At 33.2% G+C, this 20,866-nt stretch overlaps 1 protein-coding gene and 1 long non-coding RNA gene across 2 annotated transcripts; one reads left to right on the forward strand and one right to left on the reverse strand.

Moving 5' to 3' along the window:
* The first annotated feature begins 7,629 nt into the window (after nt 1–7,629).
* On the forward strand, nt 7,630–8,117 carry LOC125603072. The gene is made up of 2 exons (XR_007335219.1): nt 7,630–7,697; nt 7,813–8,117. It is a non-coding gene; the product is annotated as an uncharacterized LOC125603072 (long non-coding RNA).
* A 6,611-nt stretch (nt 8,118–14,728) lies between these two features.
* On the reverse strand, nt 14,729–19,660 carry LOC106451444 (ubiquitin-activating enzyme E1 1). Its single transcript, XM_048774330.1, is given in 22 exon segments — nt 14,729–15,127; nt 15,130–15,266; nt 15,269–15,391; nt 15,394–15,447; nt 15,450–15,627; nt 15,733–15,746; nt 15,749–15,893; nt 15,895–15,977; nt 15,980–16,170; nt 16,416–16,671; nt 16,674–16,899; nt 16,901–17,283; nt 17,659–18,201; nt 18,204–18,254; nt 18,257–18,388; nt 18,391–18,453; nt 18,456–18,468; nt 18,714–18,925; nt 19,010–19,219; nt 19,222–19,297; nt 19,299–19,365; nt 19,464–19,660. Coding segments are annotated over 21 exon segments (3,237 nt in total). The 5' UTR covers nt 19,350–19,365; nt 19,464–19,660; the 3' UTR covers nt 14,729–15,031.
* Between the last annotated feature and the right edge of the window lie 1,206 nt (nt 19,661–20,866).

Below are 20,866 nucleotides of genomic sequence, written 5' to 3' on the forward strand. Positions count from 1 at the left end.
TTCAAACCTCTGGGGTTTACCGATAACTCAGAATTGCCGGGTTCTTCTGAGATGACATCGGCAAGTTTTTCCGACGAAGATACCGAGGAGCCTCCTTGTCCTTTTGGGTGGCCATGTAAGCATAGTCAGCATTGTTATCCATTTACCATTTCCTCAATCTTTCTCACGAGAATCGAACCAATGCCCTGCGTCGATACGGCGGCAATGACTCTAAGCAGCGAACGTAACCCACATTCACTGACTTATCTTGCAACTTAACTGGCTTTAACCGACCCTTGTATGGAACCAACCAGCTTGTTCCTAACTTCTGCCACCTATAAATAATGTACATAATTTGATAAGTTATATCAATCCAATACTTCACTATCGTTTTTACTTTTTGTTAACATATATATTGTTGGCACAATTTTGTTTCGATTTACACCAAAAAAAAATTTTGTTTTAGCATTATTAAATTTTTTTATAAGAATATATTCTCGTTTAAGTTTATATAAAACAAGGAATAACAAGAGAAGAAGAAGAATAAGAGCGATGCAAAGAGAAATTCACCAGCATAATGAAGCGAGGAGTGTTCCGGATTCTGCAATGGGATCGCCTAATGTGTCTGTGAAAGAAAAAGTTTGTCGTTACCAATCTCACAACTTTTTTTCCACACAATCCATTTCAGTTCTGTCCCTACGATCATTGTAGCATCGGATCACCACCTTTTCATCATCTTCTTTCCACCATTGCCCCACCATTTTCACACTCTCTTCCCTCTCTCTATATATATCGAAAATGAATGACAAGATCAGGTATACGCAGTTCAAACAAGAGAAGACCCATCTGACAATCTGATGTTAAATTGCGGGATTTATAGAGGTTGAGAACTTCACATTCAACTTTATTGGGGGCAACTTCACGTTTATCTAATTATGTGTCCTTATATAAGAACTGTGTGGCTATGACTTATCTTTGCTATTATCGTTTAGTTACCACAAATTACATGCGACCAGAATATAAGTTTACTAATTAATTCAAACCATATTAAATATCTTGCATAGAATGGTCATATATTGTTGACAAGTGGTTAAATGTATTATGCTTGACCAATTCTCTGTAAATTGACTAATTGTTTTAAATCTTGGCTTGATAGAAAAGAAATTAATTTCTTTATATATATATACATACCCGTACCATGAAAATTGACGAAGTACATGACTAAAGACATAAGTATATCTCTGTACAAAATAAGGTTTATTTTTATAAATAGGAAACTATGAAATACGGAATACCTTCTGTAAAACCTACTCTCCGTAGTTCTGTATTTACAAAACTCTTAGCTTATATGATTATATCCTAAACAAAATGGTTTCTTTTTTTTTTTTTTTGCCATCTTATTTTATTAAAAAGCCAAAGCCCACATAGTACAGGCCATCATCAAAAACATACAACTGATACAAAACTTAAACTATAGCACAAAGTAAAAGAGATAACAGTTGGGCTTCGAAGCCCAGTAACACTAAACGTTGACCAAACAACAACACTCGACAAAACATACGTCGAGATTCTTATCGAGAAGATGACACGTGGTTAGCCCTCAACCAACGAGGTACACGCGTCATCCAGGCCTTCCACTTTCCTCACCCCTAGAGCGCACGCCGAGAAACTAAACGGCGCCGGTAAACACACCGGAAACTAGAAACTGCATCACAACCCTTCAGTGCCTGGAATCCTTAAGCGGAGAGCATCATCGATCAATTCGAGATCTCATCCACCAGCCTCCAGCCACCAAATCCGAGATTAAAACCAGCCCCCGGATTAAGAAATCAAGCATACCGATTAAAAAACCCAGAAATAAACAACCAAACTAACAAAAAGCTAAGTGCCGACAGACCATCACGAAGAAGAAGGTGTGGTCTCCGGAGTCAAAGCCGGTCGCCCATCAATCGAAGATGCGACACCGAGCAGGGGCCGTACATGCAACACCGCCGGAGCCTCCATGCCGGGAAGAGAACACGAGAATCGAAGATTAAACGTCGCCATAAAACAACTTTTCCCAACTTTCCCCGACCGACGGTGGTACAGAGAAACCACACCGCCGGTCGGAGATCGCGATTCCAAAAATCTTTTCTAGAGAGAGGTCGGAGGATTTTTTCTCTCCTCTTTACTTTTTCTAAACAAACAACAAACAAACAACAACAACAACAAAATGTTTCATGTGCTATGGCGTTGAAATAATAACTCTTCAAAATATATATATATTTATTTTTAATTCATTCTGATTGTTTGTAGTTTTTAGATTAGTTTTTGGTTTTTGTTTTTTTCAAAATCCATTTTACAACCCAATCATTTTCAAAGAATGATTCCCTAAAATGTAGAGAAACTAGTTTTTTCAAATACCTGTTTTTTTAACATAAAAACCAAAAACAATGGTTTTGACTATTTACTTTGGCTTTTGAGTTTTTTATTTATTTTTATTATTTTCTATATTAACCCATAATATAGGAGTTTTCAAAAAAAGTGTTTACAAAAAACCCCATTAAATAGGAAAAGAATAATTTTCTGTTAAGGATCAATTATATATCTACGCTAATTGAAACTAATATTCAATATAATAAATTAGTATACTGTGAAATATTTTACCTAATAAAAATTGATTTTTTTTTATAACAAATTGATCTTCATAAAATATTTGCTTTACTATACTGAAAACACTATAACCCATATACAATTGTAAACTTATTAATAAAATAAATTTAATAATAAAAGTTAACTTTAAATAATACGTAATATTACTGTTAATTAATTTTTGTATTATTTAGAAAAACTATTTTCATCATTATACTATTTTATGTTTATAACCTATAAGACTTTATGACCAAAATAATACTTTGTAGATACACATTTTTAAAAAACTTGTCAATAAAATAAAAGTAATAATTAAAACTAGTTTTTATGTAAGTCAAGTCAAGTTTTTAAAAATAATATACAACTTCTAAAATTATAAATTACTAATCAAAACTTAAAAAAGGAATAAATATACAGAAAATTCAAAATTAAAAAAAACTCAAAAATCAAAACCCAAAACCATAATCTAATCACCATTCGTGATTTTGAAAAAATACAATCTACTGCCAATACAAAACAAAAACTAAAAACCAAAATCTAAAAACTAAAATCTAAAAACCAAACCAAAAACTAAAATCTAAAAACTAGCAAAACAATCATCACCCTAGGTATAAAGTAATCATTTGTAACTTTAATATATTTTAATTTCTAATTTAGTTGTATTTAAATTAGTTTAATTTAGTAAACTAATTTCATTTTATGAAATAATAAATTTTATAATTTTGTTTATATCTTTATAAGAATAAAATCTAATATATTTTATTTTATTTTATTGGTCTTAGTCAAAAATATTTAACTTAAAAAGATAATTATTAAACCTAATGACTCCAATTTTAATCACTCAACTAAATTATTTTATCCAATTAAATTTTAAATACATTTCAATAATTTAGGAGAAATTGCAACAAATACCACAGTTCATAGTACCACTTTTCATGTTTACACTAATCACTTTATTCTCACTTTTAATGAAGGTTAAAAGATACTTATACTTTAAGGTTAACTAATCTAGAGTTAAGTTTAAGTTGGGGTGGGGTAGGCTTTTTGGAATGTAAAATTTAAGATTATTATAAATATATAAATAAATACTTAAAAATATTTTAAAAAAAATTAAAATATTTTCAAACATAATTTTTGAGTTTTAAAAGAAATTTTGAAAGTAAATTAAAATAATTAAAAAAATTCACACTTTTTTTTTTATACAAAGTGCTAATTTGTAAAAGTAAATTCGAAAACATAAAAAAATCATTTTATTTTATTTATTTAAATAATATTATTATATTAAAGATAACAAAGGTATAGCTCTTTTACCACTTAATGAAAAATATTTTTTGAAATGTTATTTATTGGTGATAAAGATGAAAAGTGGATAATATGAAGTGGTAAACTAAATTGCCACAAATACCACATTCATAGTACCAAATTTCATGTTTACACTAATCACTTTTACCCTTATTTTTAATGAAGGATAAAAGATACTTATACCCCTAGGGTTATTAATCTAGTTTTAGAGTTTAGAGTTGAGGGGTGGGTAAGGTTTTTGTAATGAAAAATTTAGGATTCTAATAATATATAAAAAATACTTAAAATTTATTTTTTTTAAATAGTTTCAAACATAACTTTCGATTTTCAAAAAGAAATTTTTGAAAAAAAAATAAAAAATTTCAAAAAAAATAAAAAAAGCTTCAAAAAAATTCAAATTTTTTTTATAAGAAAGTTCGAATTTGAAATCTATAATTCAAAACGTAAAAAAATATTATTTTTATTTTTTATCTATTACTTATTTAAATAATGATTTATTATTATATATATAACAAATGTATAAGAGTCTTTTTTGCCACATAATGAAGATTTGAAAATGTTCATTTAGTATGGTACATATGAAAAGTGGTAACATGAATTGGTAAACATACATTTTTCTCCACATAATATAGGAACTTGATTAGGTTTATCCTTATATGAGTAATAAACTTAAATATAGCTTTATTATTTAACTATATTTAAAAGTATAAATATTTATAATTGATATGATATAATATTATTAAAATATCTAAAAATCATGTCAAAATGTAAATATCTATACTAAATTGATCATATTACAATAATCTTAATATCATAATAAATTTTGAAAACAATCTCTTATATTTAAAAGAGAACATTACAAACCTTTTATCTATGACACGTGTCACACTATAATGACTTTTAGTATAATAGAGAATTAAGTTGGTCTATCTAAACAGATAATATATTTTTTATTAAGCTAACATAAATAGTTATTAATGTACAAAAGGATATTTTCACTCTTTCCTTAATAAAAATTACAGAGTCACATAATATGTTTAAAATATGTATTGTATTATTAATTTTGAATATAAAGATTTGGTAACAATTTTTATATCGTTCACCATTTTTTAATATTATATTATTAAATAAATTCACCATCATATCACCATAATAAAATATAATTTATTTCGTATATGTTAAATTTAGAATTTTAAATTATTCAAAATTACTAATTTTTAAGTCTCACATTAAAAATTTGTGATCAAGTTTTAAATTTGTGTATAAAGAGATATACATGATGATAAATATGAATAGAAATTCTCATTTAAAATTTATTTATATTAAAAGTATATATTTTAATATCTCTTTAAAGTAAATTATATACCAAATACATAAATTTTAGTTCTTAATTTGCATTGAACAAGTATGAAGAACTAATATTTTAATTTTGAATATTCTTTAAATTTTTTAATTCGTGTTTAAATTACGAAAATTATGAAATTCCACATTGAATTTTTTTTCCAGTAGTTTAAGAGTTTGTTATAAAATAAAATTATCATATTAAAAGTGTACTATATATATATGTTATTATCATTTAAATTTAACTATATACCATAGAAATTAGATTAATATAATTGTTTGATTTTTTATTATAAAAATTTGTAATAAAAGAGTCTTTATATTTATTTATGTTTTGGGGCCAATTAACTATATATGTAATATTATTTTTCTTCTCAAATATAAAATATATATTTATTATTTTATAAATATGTAAAATGTAAAATAAATAATAGTTCACGTATAAAGATTTGTATACCGGATGCTCGTTCTGCGCAAGGCGCAAATCTTAACCTAGTATATCTATTTATATAAATAGAGTTTGCTCCACATAGAATTCCAGCTAGATAAATCAAAGCTTCTGGTGTCGAACACGTGTCCAATATTGAGAACTCACCGTTTCATTAATCGTTATTCATTTGGGCCGCAAAAACATCAATTTCCAGTGTTCGTCTCTCTTCTCTGTCCGGCCGCGACCTCTGAACTTCATCACTGAATCTGAAGCGGTCAGATTATGTGTTTTTCCGTGTGGTGTTAAAGCCTTATTAATTCAATCTCCATCAATCATCAATCATCTTCACCACCCTTAGCATTCAGAAGTGGATCTCCCGATTCCTTTATCTCTGTACGTTCTTATTTATTTGTTCATTCCCATAAATCTACTTCTACTTCCTGTCTCCATATGTTTTACGGATCCTTTGTTAAATTATGTCATAAAGGATTGATCTTTTTCTTCTTAGTGAGCATGTGTGTGTATCTGATCTTATTTTCTTGTGTCGATCTGTTCTTATGTCTCGATTGCTAATTGAAATCCAAAGCGTCACACTTTGTCCTCTTGATCTGCTGTTCTGAGTACTTTTGAGCTGATCTGAATTTCTTTTGTTTATTTAGACCAATTGAAGTCGAGTTCTTCTGATTGTAAAAATCAGGAACCTAGGGAGAGTGAGAAGCTACATTGCCTTATACCAGCACCTAAAGCATATGTTACGCTTCTCTCTGGCCCAAGAGTATAGATTATGTGCCTTATGAAGAGATGACAGCAAACAAGAGGCTACGTTCTGAATGTGAAGGTAACGAGAGGTGTTGATAAGGCTGAGGGAGAACTCAGTCAACAAAGATCTATGTTAACGCTAGGTGAAACAACAGCAATAGCTTCTTCTTCATCTCTGCAACTCTGTTCTACTCTGTTGTATTGTACTCTGTTTTCAGAAGCTGATTATCCCAGAGTTCATTTCACCTTACAGCTCATATGCTTTGTCGATTGCTTTAATCGGTGTTGGAGACGGGCGATGGGAAGACATGAGGAAGTTCGACGACAAGATCCCTAAGCGTGAATTTGACAACTTTAAGATCATCTCATTCCCAGTTTTCAGTTCCATCTGTATCCAACCCCTTTTCTTTGATCTTGACCTGCTCTCTGCAAAGTTTGTGAATTTCACAGAGATCATGAAGAGAGATTCATCAGAGTCAGCCAAAGAAGCTGCATTTGCTCTTGCTGCTCTAATGGAGATTCCCTTTCAGTATCAAGCAGCAACTGACTCAGCCTACAAACAATAAACAAAGGAAAGAGTATTTGAAATATCAAAAAGTAAACCTTCAAGAGAATCAGTTAGAAAGGTAGTTCGTGAAGAGAGAAAGAAGTTCTGTTGCTTGATAATGATAGTGGTGGCTCTTACACTATGGAGATAATGCTCCTTTCCATGAAAGTATAAATCTTTCACTATGATTATGATGTTAAATATGATCATTTATGCAAGTTTTTGGTTTAATATTTTGGTTTGTGCTCATTAAGGTGATGACAACAGTTCAACATGGTACGACGAGGGCGAACTACTATGGACACCTTCGTTGCCACAAAAACTGAGGATCGGTATTGTTCTATCCAAAGGTCAATTACCTGGTGGGCACACTGTCGTACATGGACCATTCGGTGAGTCAAAACCTTATTCTACACAACAACTACTCGATCCATATCTCTTTGTCTTAAGACTTAGGACTCGAGAGTCATCTCATAAAACATTCTTAAGAGCAAGTAGCAGAATCACTCATATTTCATAAGTTTGAATTGATGTTAAGATTCGAGCATCAGTGTCTTAAGTAATCAAATTTTGATGTCACTCCCTAACTTCAAACTTAATATTCCCATCCCTCAAATCTATTTTCTCAGTGTTGTGTGCAGATGATGTTGTCCTAAGATTATCATCTCTAAGTTTTCTTGATGCTGTATCAAAGACATGCATTGAGAGGTACGGTACTATTCTCAAAACACTAGACTTTGATTCCATTTTCATAACACATTCTTTCTCTTTCTGCAGTTTTCTGATTCTAAGTACCTCTGCTTCCACTTTGTGATTCACTCAGCTGAAGAAGCATCTCATCACTGCTAGCTATGTTGATGATGAAACATCCATGCTACATGAGATGGCTAAGAATGCCTCGATAACGGTTCTTGGTGAAACGACATCCCACAATAGTGTGAATCTCACTTGGCCTTTAGTGTGAATCTCAACCCTCTTAATAGTGTTCGTCAGAGGAAAAATGTGCTGAACCCTAAGCCGCTTATCCTGATCTCATGTTTTAGCTCTGTAAAGAAGTTGCACACAGTGTGAGATTTCAGTTGCCATAAACATTTAAGATAGATCTTAATCAAAATATTTTTTCTACAATCGAAAGGCTGTATCTCTTTATTTATTATTATTTTTTTCTACAAGTGATGAGATGCTTTTTTTTTTGGCTGTATCTCTTTAATATACTACATATGTACATCTCTTTAAAACTTTGGGGCCATTACAGATGCTTTAGGCTGTGATCTGAAACCAACCGCAGATTTGTTTTTGTGGTGAATGATAAGGAGCTTCTTAAGATCTCGCTGGTCTTGGTCTTGGCCGTACTTTCACGGTATACAAGAGCAAAATTATATTCATATAAATTTCAACATTATAATTTTTTAAAATTGTATTAAGCACTACATATCCTCATCATCTTATTCTTTTTTTTTTTTTTTGTCAAACTGAAATTTTATAGATGCTACTCTCCACGAATGGAAGAAGTGTTCATGAAACATGAAAACAAAGCCACATAGGCTAAACAAACAACTAATACAAAGAAGCAAATACAACATAGAAGGATACGGGCATACAAAACGCTTAAACAACTAATGAAGTCGAGAAGTCCTCTATTCTCAACGACCATCAAGCTGTAAAGTGAGACGACGCCTTGGAAATTAGAGACCACAATCATGATATAATTTCCAAGATTGAAGCAGCAACAAGTGCACAATCAACAATCTTCAACATGGCTATAAAGCCTTTGATTAGAACTTCAGTGTTAGAAGTATCTCTAATCTTCAACATTACACTCCCTGCAACAAAACCACATAAAGTAGATAATGAAATTGGGAGAGGACAAACTCCATAACGGAGGAAGCCAGACAATGAATGGATATGTGATGCATCAATCCATTAAGCTGCCACAACTGAAGGACTTGAGTATCACAAAGATGGAACTGCATACTGCAGTAAAGAAACTGCATACTGCAGTAAAGGGACCACGAGAGAGTCCAAAATACCAAACCAAGATATCAACTCATCATCCAGCATTAATTTAGAGAATCTTTCTGATAAAACCTGGATAAATGGACGAGGAAGAGAGACAGAGATGGTGATGGGGATCGACCACCCATTGTTGATTCAATGGATACAATGACAATCATACTCAACGGGCGAGTAGAATGTATGAGATCACACCAGCAAAGAACCACACTACAATCTGCAGGATACCAATATTTGAAGACAAAGCTTGTATCACCAACATACACAAGAGAAGCAACCTCATCACAGAACACAAAAGCCATATTCAACAAACAAGATTCCAGATCTGGAGCTTTTGAAACCGGTTGAGAAAAGGCGCAGGATGTGTCAAGGAGCAGAGAAACACGAGAGTGAAAGGTGCGTCAGGAGGATCTGGTGGTTCTGCGGAGAGAGAGTTTCAGGTGGTGGTTCTGGCGGAGACAGCTTCAAGCGGCGGTTCTGACGGAGAGAGAGCTCAAGCGGCGGTTCTGACGAGAGAGAGTTTCAAAAGGCGGTTCTGGCGCACAGAAGGAGACGTACGGGGCGGCGGGTCGGGAGGAGGACGGAACTGCGACGGAGGAGGCGGAGGACGGAACCACGACAGAGAAGACGAAATCACCAACGGAGCCATGAGAAGGGTTAGCTGCTTCATATGCGGGAAGGCTGCACAACCGTGATGAAGTTGCAGAGATCCATGGAGGCGGCACGTTGGGGACTGAACCCGGGAGAGTTTCACTTATTTGTATTCCAGCTATCCAAATAGTACCCTCATCATCTTATTCTATATACGAAATTTAGTAATAAAATGTTTAATAACCAAAAAGTTCTTTTTAATCAATAGTTCATTTACAGTCTAGCAAAAGATTTACATCAATCTAAAACTATTTTAGCACACAATATATAATATTATCTAAAATACATAAACTTCAAAAAAATATAAGAATAAAAATGAAACTTTTTATGATATTATATTTACACATTTTATCAAATGCAAATAAAAAGGGTAAAGCTGATGAATGATTCCACCATTTCAAAATAATAACAAATATTAAACAGAATTAAAAAAAAATCGCAAAGTGACATGAGAAATGCATGAAATATATGGATTGTTATGAACGGCAAACCGACATTTATGGAGCTGACAAATGCTGGAGATAGATCAAACGTTCCTTATGCAACATCTATATATTAAAAAAGAAGTGTTATGGAACAAATATAATCTTTATAATGCCACCAAGAAACACCATCTCAATAATATGAAAAATCGATGTGTTGATTGTTATTACTATAAACAAATGGAAAGTTCTTGAGTTGATTTTACGATGAGTAACAAATGTCTACACTCATCGACCACTACTCAGTTTTCACATTGTTCAATTTCAATGTTTTGTTATTTTGATTAACTTTGCTTTACCTTCTTCACATTACCTTATTGCATTAAATATAACATTTTACATTTAATAGAAATGCAACTTCAATAATCACCACTTCCACTCCAATAACATGCAAAAAGAATATGGTTTCAACTTACTCTTATAAGATACACAAAATATTACCCCCAACTGAAGTCTTCCAAACCCAAAATATTACAAACCACAAATAATGCACCGAATACGAGATCAAATTTTTGTAAAGGAAAAAACATGAAGACCATTCGAAGCCCTCACTCACAACATATCAATGCCACAACTCTTAAATATAGAAATAACTATTGTAAATACGCAAACTATATCTTATCACATATAATCCCTCTTCAATTAAAACTTTCTAAATGACAAAAAGCATTATCATACGCATCTACTGCAAATGCAAACCTGAAACACAAACCAAAAAAATCATACAAAAAATACTAATATAGATCACAAGTAAAGTATGTCCCGCCCGTAGGGTGGGCAGACCCTAGTATAATATTATATATATATATTCGCTTCACTCCTGCTTTGCCACGTCATAAGTCGGTTCCTGACAGGCCGACACGTGTCCAGTTTAGATGATACTCAGTGTTTCACTTAATCACAATTATTAATGAGCTCTTCTCTTTTTGTTAATAATATTTCAGATCAGTGTTTTGGGCTTAACATAATTGGGTTTCTGGCTGTAGGGTAACACATGAGGGGTCCTACATGAAACGGCTTCTTCTCCAAAATAATGTCGACGAACGAGAGACATATCATCTGTGTTTTAACAACTCCGGTTCAAACCTACGGCCAATGAAGATTTGCTGGCCGGCCACGCTGAATTCCGATCAAGATCAGTTGGAAGGCGTCGTATTTGGCTTTTCGATTCCACTTCTTCTACCCTTAGTTGAATTTTGGAACCGTTATGGAAGTCGGTTGGATTCATGCATCCTCATTGACTATCACATTAAATCATTCATGAACCCCCTCATTAAACATTTAACTCAAATATAACTAATCTTAACATAAATAATCCTTGGACACCCTAAAATTCTCAAAACCCATAAACATTATTATATACTTTTCTTAACAATATTTTACAAAATATACATACAAAGGGAATATACAATTACATCACAAAAAAGAAGCATGAATTACTTTAGGAATGACTTTAAATTTTGAGTCATATTTGCAAAAAAAAACCCTTAAATAAGTTAGTTTAATTATGAATATTATAAAACAAAACATTTGAATTAAAATAAATATTAAAAATATAATGTTATTTATCAGAGAATAGTGAAATTTACTGTCATTATAATTCAAACAAAAAAATAATTATAATGATTTCATAATTCTTTCATTATTTTTTCATTTATAATATTTTTTAATCTATCATAATTTTAAATTACTTAATAAATTATTATAAAATTATTTTTATTATAACTTCCCCCCCTCCCCCCGTAGGGCGGGCCGGTCCTAGTATTATATATAAAAATGTGGTATTGATACAATATCTTACTGCAATTTTACAATATATAGATGTTTGTCATTAGAAACATTAAAAATATATTAAATACTAATAACATAAATGAATATTTTTTTTATTAGTTTTTTTACTGTGTAAGTTTATGATAAATTACCATATATGTATTGTTTTAGTTTGAATTTATATAATCAAATTTTATGTCATAATTGTGTTAAGCAATGTCATAATTATATATGATCCATGTCATCATTTTTAAAGAACACTAGATCTTGACCCGCGCCCCCGCGCGGATGTTAGATTTAATTTGCGTTCAATGTAAATTTATAAACCATTGATTTTATAAAATGTCAATTTATATTTTTATGTTTTGTATCTGTACGTAATATTATATTTATAATTTTATAACTTGATGCAATTTGATGTAATTATAATATTCATATATTAACCTATTGATTTTTTTGTTTATTTATTTAAAAATGATTTAATTTTACAGTAGGTTTTTATGAATTATTATTAATTTTATGATATTTGGTTTTCTTGAAAATTGTATTGTAGCAGATTAATATATACTATATATTATAGTTTGTGTTTTTATTTCAACAAAAAGAAATAACAATTCATTGTAAATAAGAAAGAAATGCAATGGCTAAATGTATGAATAAAAAGAAATATTGAATCTGCTATCTGTGTTTCCAAACAATTCTTATTTAATTTGCTATCCAAGTTTCCAAACGACAGAATCTGTAAATAAGAAAGAAATACAGTGACTAATTATGTAAATAAAAAAAAATTAATCTGCTATCATTGTTTCCAAACAACTTTCATTTAATCTACTATCTAAATTTCCAAACAGTACCAAAAGGTACTTCAGTTTTAATAATATAGATATCATCATTTCTTTGTTAGAATGACATGTGGTGAAGAAAACTAAGCAATAACTTCTGAAATAATGTCTACTAGAGCTATGCACGCCTGTACGGATGTTGATTTTTACCTTTTAATAAATTGTTTAGTGTCATTTTTAAACATATAAGTTATTTAGATATTTTTACGTTCCTAAAAATTTACCCAGACTCAGAAGAATCCAATTTGAACTCTGTCCAAAAATTTATAATATCTGAACATAGTTTAGTTTTATTGTATGTGTATGTAGATATTTTTAGATTAATATGTTGATTGACAAGTGTTTAAATGTATTATAGGTGACTAATTCTCTGTAATCTTATTATATAAAGTTTGGTTTTTCAACGTTGCTAATTAACATGATCGCGACACATGTCAATTATATATTTAAGATTGTGACATATGTTAATATATCTTATAAATAAAAATATATACTAAGATATTAACAAAATGAATTTTATTAAAAATTTTATTATAAATATATTTAATAATAGTAATTTTCCTTTATATAATAAGATATTGTGACATGTGTTTGTATGTATAAGACAAAATATACAAATAATTTAACAGAATTGTTTCTATTAAAAATAAAATAGCTGTATAAAAATATAAAAGAAAAACTAATTATCAAATAATTAGTTTCCCTTTTAAAAGTCTAAATAAAATAAAAATGTAACATAATCGTATTTTTCTTATAATTAACTAACTTTACTTTTTAATAATTTTGTGTTAAAAAAAATATAAACCATAATGGACTTCAAATATTTCACCTGATATCATTGTGACATGTGTCAACTAAAAAACTAGATTGTGAATGTATCAATAAAAACTGTCATTATATGAAAATAACTTCTTCTTTTCTTAAAATCCTAAATAAAAGAGATTTCTAAAAATAATTATTTTCTAATCTTAACCAATTAAGATTTGTTTTTTCTTACATCCTGGCAAGAGAGCATTGTAAAATTTTATTTAATAGTAATTTTACTTAAAAATTAACGATAAACATGATAGTAACAATTATTTAATTCACAAGAAAAATTATAAAATATTAATGATATTGAAAAAATGAATATTGAAAATGGCAACTTTTAAAAAAGATTAATTTAAAAAGATTAATATTAAGAAGATTAATATTAAAAAGATTAATATTAAAAAGATGCAGGTTGTGTTCAGTTTAAACTTTTAGGTATAGTATTTTCTCTAATCCGATGTACAAAGTTTATAAGAATTCATCTATGCACCATGATTATAAAATAAAATATTAAATTAAATTTATATGTGAAAACAGGTTTTAATTATAAAACAAATCTCAAACAACATATGCAAAAAACAATAATAAAAATATAATAAAATAATTTATTATTTTATGACTTTTATTAAATTAAAACATCAAATAGAACCCGTAGCAATGGGCTCATATCTCGTTGTTTTATAATCTTGACTTGAAAGAAAAAGGAATTATTGTGGAGTGGCGCTGGGGAGTGGTTAAAGTTTGGATGAGTTGTTGGCTGAGATAAGACTCCGATTTTGGACAGATATTGTGCGGTTCGGTCAGAATCTGGCTTTGTATTTTTCTAAAAGAGAAGAAGAACCGAGTAGTGAAAAAACACAGTAGATTTGGTGTGCGGAGATTTCGCTTGGAAGACGTCAAGGAGGTGACATTTGGGGTAAAGTTGAGTGGTGCAATCATGTTTTGACTGTTGGGCAGGTTTCCTCTGTGAAATCTATGTGTGTTATGGTTTAATGCATGAACTCTCTCCTTCAGGCTTCAACTTGTGTTTTGTTTTTCTTTTTGTTTTTTCATATGTTTTCAGCTTGGCGCCAAATGTCTCCATGAGTTTACTTTCCATTAACCAAGTCGTTTCTTGTTCTTCCTTTATGGTATCTGAAATTTTCTTTCATTGCTATTCAGGAAAAATATATTTAAGAAAACTTATATCTTTGCCATGATGTTTAGAGCATCCTGAAGAAACTCAAATTAGGTATCTCAAGTACAAAATATTAATACCCCCCATGAAGCTGAATGCGTTCAGCGATAAACGAAAACTCAGGTTTTGACAAGACACATGTTCAGATGGTGGGTGACGTGTGGATTTTACCCACACCAGCAATAGTACATGAAAAACAAAGAAAAACATTTTAAAGAAACAGAACCGCACACATTTGTCTCTTTCAAAAGTTTCATCATCTTCTCCTCCTCTGTTTTTGGTTTATTTGATAAATACTCACCTGAAATAGATGGAGACGAGAGGAATATCGACATCATTGTCATCTTCATCCTCGCAAGCCACAACTACATCAAGATGGCGACGGTAAGGCGGCTGCACTCCACTTTAGCGATATCCCGAGCTAGATCCACTACTTTCTTGTCCATCCTCTCCTTGTGCCTCGGGAACATACTGTTGAACAGGAGGCAGCTTCCACAAGAGATGCTGTACGCGTTAAGACCTTTGTCCTCCTCCACTGTAACACCTCACGCAGTGTCGGGTTTCCTTTTAGAACCCATCTGTCCCAAACGGTCCAAGCCATGTCGCGGTGCTTCACCACCTTTGGCGGAACCGGTTCAGCCATGGAGAAGAGGGGAGCGCCAGGTTGGCAAATGTGTTCCTGTAGGCTTCCACTTTGTGTCCTCCATCGAGACCTTGTAGAGCTCGAGGCAGACCAGACCAGTGGCCATGGCTGTTGAGGTCGCAATGGCTGGGATGATTCTCCCTGCAATGAACTTTGCTTTCAGCTTGTCGACTTCAGGTATGCTGTAGTTCCTCGCCCTCATGTTGGCTAGACCCGCTATCACATCCATGTGATAGTTTGTATCATCATCCTACAAACACACAATATGATTCAAATAACAACACTCCTTGGTTAAGATTCAACCTTTGTTATCAATTAGATTTCATTCAGTGAGAATAGCATCAGAGAATATTACCTTTTCGAATTGAATGGTTTCATCCTGAAATCTGGAGACAAGTTATGCCTACACTTCTCGAGCTTAGCAATGAGGTCGTTGTGATGACGCAGCGTCGTCGTCACCGAAGCAGTGGTTAAAGTGGTGGCTTTCTCATCTGTCACAATCTTTGCATCTTTTCTTTCTTGGCTCAAAGTCTGGGACTATCACATTGTCAATAGCTTCAGCTGCTGCCTTTGGGTCTTTAGTCCACTCAGGCACAGGATCCCAAATGTCTCTGCTCTTAAAATAGCAGTGGCCGTGATGAAATTGAGGAGACTTGGATCAGAAGAGGAGTACTGGAGCGGACGTGGGAATCTTTTAGGAGCAGACCAGAATGGAGCTCCAGTGCTTGTCGCAGCATCTTCAGGAAATGTGTATATCAATTGCTTTACGCGGTTAACAAAGTAATCCTCAAACCTGGTCACGTGAAATAGAAACACATTAATGAGACTCCACAAAGGACTTCTTACCTCCTGACAACGTTTTTTAAACTTTTTAATGGTTTCCTACTTATTTTCCGATTAAACAATTCTGAATCCTGAAATGCTGCACGTAAAAGAACTAAATAACCATAGAAGCACAGGTTAAAATCTTTCATTCTATCATTACCACTGCTATTCTGAACCTACGTACGACTTTACTAATTAAGAGTGTGTCAGTACCTGAGTCGAGCCCAGGTTAAACAGTCTTGGAAGTTCTCACACTTCTCCTTGTCAAGGCACTCAACAATCCTCTCCAATGTGTCCCTTGCCTGAGCATCGCCAGCACTCATCATTGAGTTAGTGTACTCAACAGGGCTGGAAAGATATGCATTCACTTCAGCGGGAGTCTTCTCAAGCAGACCTTCAAACTCAGAGCGAGCCCAAGTTAAACAGTGATCAATGTTATGTGGAAACGAGTGCACTGTACACATGGGGCCTGTTTCTCTGGTGGATCCCTTGACGCCCCGTAATTTTCAGTTAGATGTGGAATAACCATCTGCGTGTTACACTTTGCACCAAGAGTCCCAGACTCAAGGAGCGGCTTCTGGAAATACAAGCACCTAGAATCAACATAGAGCCTCGCATTGACATTATCCAGTGCATTGACGACAACAGTTAAGTTCTCCCAGAAGGCATCGTCAAATACATTCTCTGTCTCAGCGCCCAACACGGTTTTGTAGCGCCTCAATGTTGAACTTGGGGTTTATAGCTGCAGCAGCGGAAGCAGCAACCGTTGATTTAGCCTGTCCAATGTTCCAGTCACGGAACAGAAATTGACGGCTGAGGTTACTCTTCTCGATTATATCATCATCAGTCACTGTCAGCTTCCCTTGGTCTCCACATGAAACTCCCATCAGAGCCATATTTTTCAAGAACTCGCAGCCAAGAGCACCGGACCCTACTGTGAAAACTTTAGCATCTTCGAGTTTCTGCTGGAACTTGGCCCCAAATACAGATATTTGGGCATCGTACCGGCTATTCCTTGGTGCAACGTCACTAGAATCCAGAGGTTCAGAGGGGAGTGACTCCACTGAATCGAAGTAGAAAACTGATAAAGAAAATAAGAAGTTCAACATCAGGTGCCATTAGGAAACTAGAAACAATATGTGTCAAAAAAAGAGCGATGATGCGTATCAGTTAATGTTCCTTTATCATTGGATTTCTATCTCTAACTTTAAGAAACTACAAGATTCCTAATTATTTTTATATACTTTAAACTACTTTTACGTTTTAACATATTATATATGGATGAACGCTTGGATGTAAAACTCCTCCAAGCAAGAGAGTGCTTTGATGCTTTTTCGGGTTAGGCAAGGAGAGGAACATAGCTCTCTTGAGATTTGTTTAATTTCTGTTCTTGATAAGGTTTTAATAAAGAGCTTTGAGTTTTATTTGTCGTATCCACAGTTTCTAACCCAAGTACATGAAAAAAGAAATATCACCTGAAAGAGGGGATGGAATTTTCCAGAGCAAGCTTTGACAACCTCCTGTCCAACAATACCGCCAAACATTGCAGCCATCGGATTCAGGACAGCCTTGGCTCCAAAGGCAAAGTGTCTTAGAAGCTTATGGTCGACATTATCCACCTTCAAATCACCCTGCCCCGTATTGATGGATGTGGCAATAGATATAAGCTGCTGAGCGTCCTCTTCCGAGCCAGCAACAGGAAATCTACCAGCTTCAGATGTAAACCGATCAAGCGCCTGGAATGCTAAGTGAAGGAGTGGAGGCCGATCAAACTTAGAGAAATCACTAAACAGAAAATCCCCTGGATCACTAAGAGCTTCCCTCAACGGCTTGAAATTCAGCAACTTTGGCTGTTTCACCTGAGTGACAATACCACCCTTCACATATGTTCCATAGCCTGTAGTGTCCTCTTCAAGGGTGAATGAATATGGCCGTGCACTTTTTATCTTCCTTGGTTTCCCATCGTTCAGTTCGGTCATACCCTCAACTTCAGAGAAACGACAAGGTCACCATCTTGAAATTCAAGTCTCTCATCGTCAACACAAGAGATAATGCCTGGTTTTCATTAGAGATGGAGGCAATGATGCCTGTGTGTGGTTCCTCTCCATCAACATCGAGAACTGCAAATTCAGGCCCAAAATCACAAAAGACGGAGCCAAAAAGACCCCTGACATCAGCCTTGACAAGGCGATGGGAGGCTGATGGCTGTGGCAATAGTCATTAAACTCAATTGCTTTTTCCAAGCTTATTCAGAGAAAACAACAACCTGTTTCACAGGAAAGTAGATAAATCAGCGTAAACCAACCAACCAACAAGAACCACCCACACAAAGGTACACACCTATAAGCATAACAATAGAACCAGAAAAGTCTAAGAAGACAGTAACCATTTCTTTATGTCTTATCAATACAATTCCAAAATTATCATTACTCAAATATATCTATCTAGCAACAATCCAGTACACAAAACGATTCAGACCAAATAGAACCAATAGAAAGCAAGTCTACATACCTGGAAACCAGAAAGATGCTCTTTGGTTAAGCTTGTGGTCAAGCTAGAGACGACCACAGCATTGTTAAGATCCTGCAACTTGTGAACAGAAGCATCCGCCCTATTCTTGCCAACATCATCCTCAGAGAAAACAAAGTTGCTAGATAAGTCCCATAGCTCTACCACTCTTTCATCATGCAGTGTCACAGACTTCACACCAGCAAGATTAGATTCTTGGCTGAACCACCCAAATAATAATATAACTATACGAGTTCCAAGACCACCATCTCAATGATAAAATCAAAAGAATAGCATACCAATCTCAGCGCCAAGGCCGTGCATCCCCGAGATGAGAACGTTTGAAGCAAAGAGACGCCTCATCGTCTCACGCCCGTACACGGCGAGCTGCCTGCTGTGCAGATCTTCATCGATCTCCTGACGGTTCGAATTACCAAAAGCCATGTCGCGCTGCTGCTGTACGACGCTACCGCCGCTGCTAGTGCTACCAGAAGCTGCTACGATCGAGAGTTCTCAGACGCGGAATCAGTGATATCGATGCGGCGTCTCTTAATCGGCGAAGAGGACGATGCTAAATCGGAACTGACTGACGATCTCGCTAGCAACAGATGATGCTTCACTAGCTCGCTTGTGAAGCATAAAGTGGTGGAGGAACCTGAGGAAAACGTAAGAGAACGCCATAGAGATCAAAACGAGAGGAGGTTCAAACATAGAGAAAAAGAGATTCGTAAGCGATGATGGAAAGTGAAATACCTAAACCCTAATTTTGGAATCGATACTTCGGAGACGGAGAGAAGCGATTCGAAAACGTACCTTTGAGGAAGACAGTCGAGAGAAGATTGGAATCGAAGAGAGAGTGATGAGATCTGATCTTTTTTATTTTTATTGACGAAGGAAAAGGGGTTCGGTTGGATTTGGAATATGGAAATGCCTAAGCGGTGTCGTTTTACGACTAACCTTTGATTTTTCCTTCTTAACTGCGTACTTGTGACGGCAATTTTCTGACCGGGTACGCGGGGTGTTCATTATTTAAATAACCGATCCGGTTCAGGTTGGTCAACTCTACTGGACCGGTCTAATGAATCCACCCGCACACGAACCCGAGACGTGGAAATATTAAAAAAGTTATAATAGAAATTCCCTAGAATAATCTTGTCGCAAAAATAACCCTCAATAAAAAAAAATAATCAAATTAAATTTTATTAAAAAATAAAAATAGATTTTTAATCATAGATTTAACTAATCTAGATTTAGAGTTTATAGTTTTTTTTTAATGATAAAGTTTATAGTCAAGGGATGAGTTTTTAGAGATAGGGTTTTAAATTTTAAAAATAAAAAATAATATTGAATTTTTCAAAAAAAAAAAAAAGCTATTTTGATATTTTTTAGAGATATTTTGTAACAAAAACTTAAAAATGCTATTTGAAAGAATTGCTCATCAATTTTTCTTTTCATGTATTATTGGCACCAATAACATTGTGAATGTAACCGCTGACTAGCTCAATTACCGGATTTTCTTACGGGTGTAAAGCCATATTAAAACCGATATTTGTAACTTAGTTAATATAGGTTAGTGTTATTATTGTGACAAATGTTATCAAGGTACAGAAACAGTAACGTGCATGTCTAGGCTAAAGAAAAATATCATATGCTCTACTTTAAATTATATATAATGATATTGTGAATTCAGTTGTTATTTTGTAAAAATAATGGGTCACAAACACTACTTCCGGTCAAAATGTATCTGCTGGCATTTGTGATACTTTTCATTACGAACCAATATATCATTTATGTACCGTACCATGATAAGCATAAATATTTCTCTAATTTTATACTCTTTCCGTTTAACTTTATATCTTTCTGTTTCACAAAGATAGACTTTTTAGCGTTTTCATACATATTAAGAAAACACATTGCATCAATATAATAAATGTATCGTTTTCTGTAAATTTCAATTTTCAATATCTTCTAACCAATAGTAATTTAATAAAATCAATTAATTTTTTTAAAGTTTATAATTTTTTCATAGAAAACACAAAATATATATCTTTGTTGAACAAAATTATTTTCTAAAACAGCTTTATTTTCGAAACGGAAGGAGTATTTAGTTATTTACATAGTTAAGTTTCTTAGAACAGTTTACTACTTTTGGAGAA

Source organism: Brassica napus, unplaced genomic scaffold, assembly GCF_020379485.1.
Source record: "Brassica napus cultivar Da-Ae unplaced genomic scaffold, Da-Ae ScsIHWf_3085;HRSCAF=3899, whole genome shotgun sequence".
Classification (NCBI taxonomy): domain Eukaryota; kingdom Viridiplantae; phylum Streptophyta; class Magnoliopsida; order Brassicales; family Brassicaceae; genus Brassica; species Brassica napus.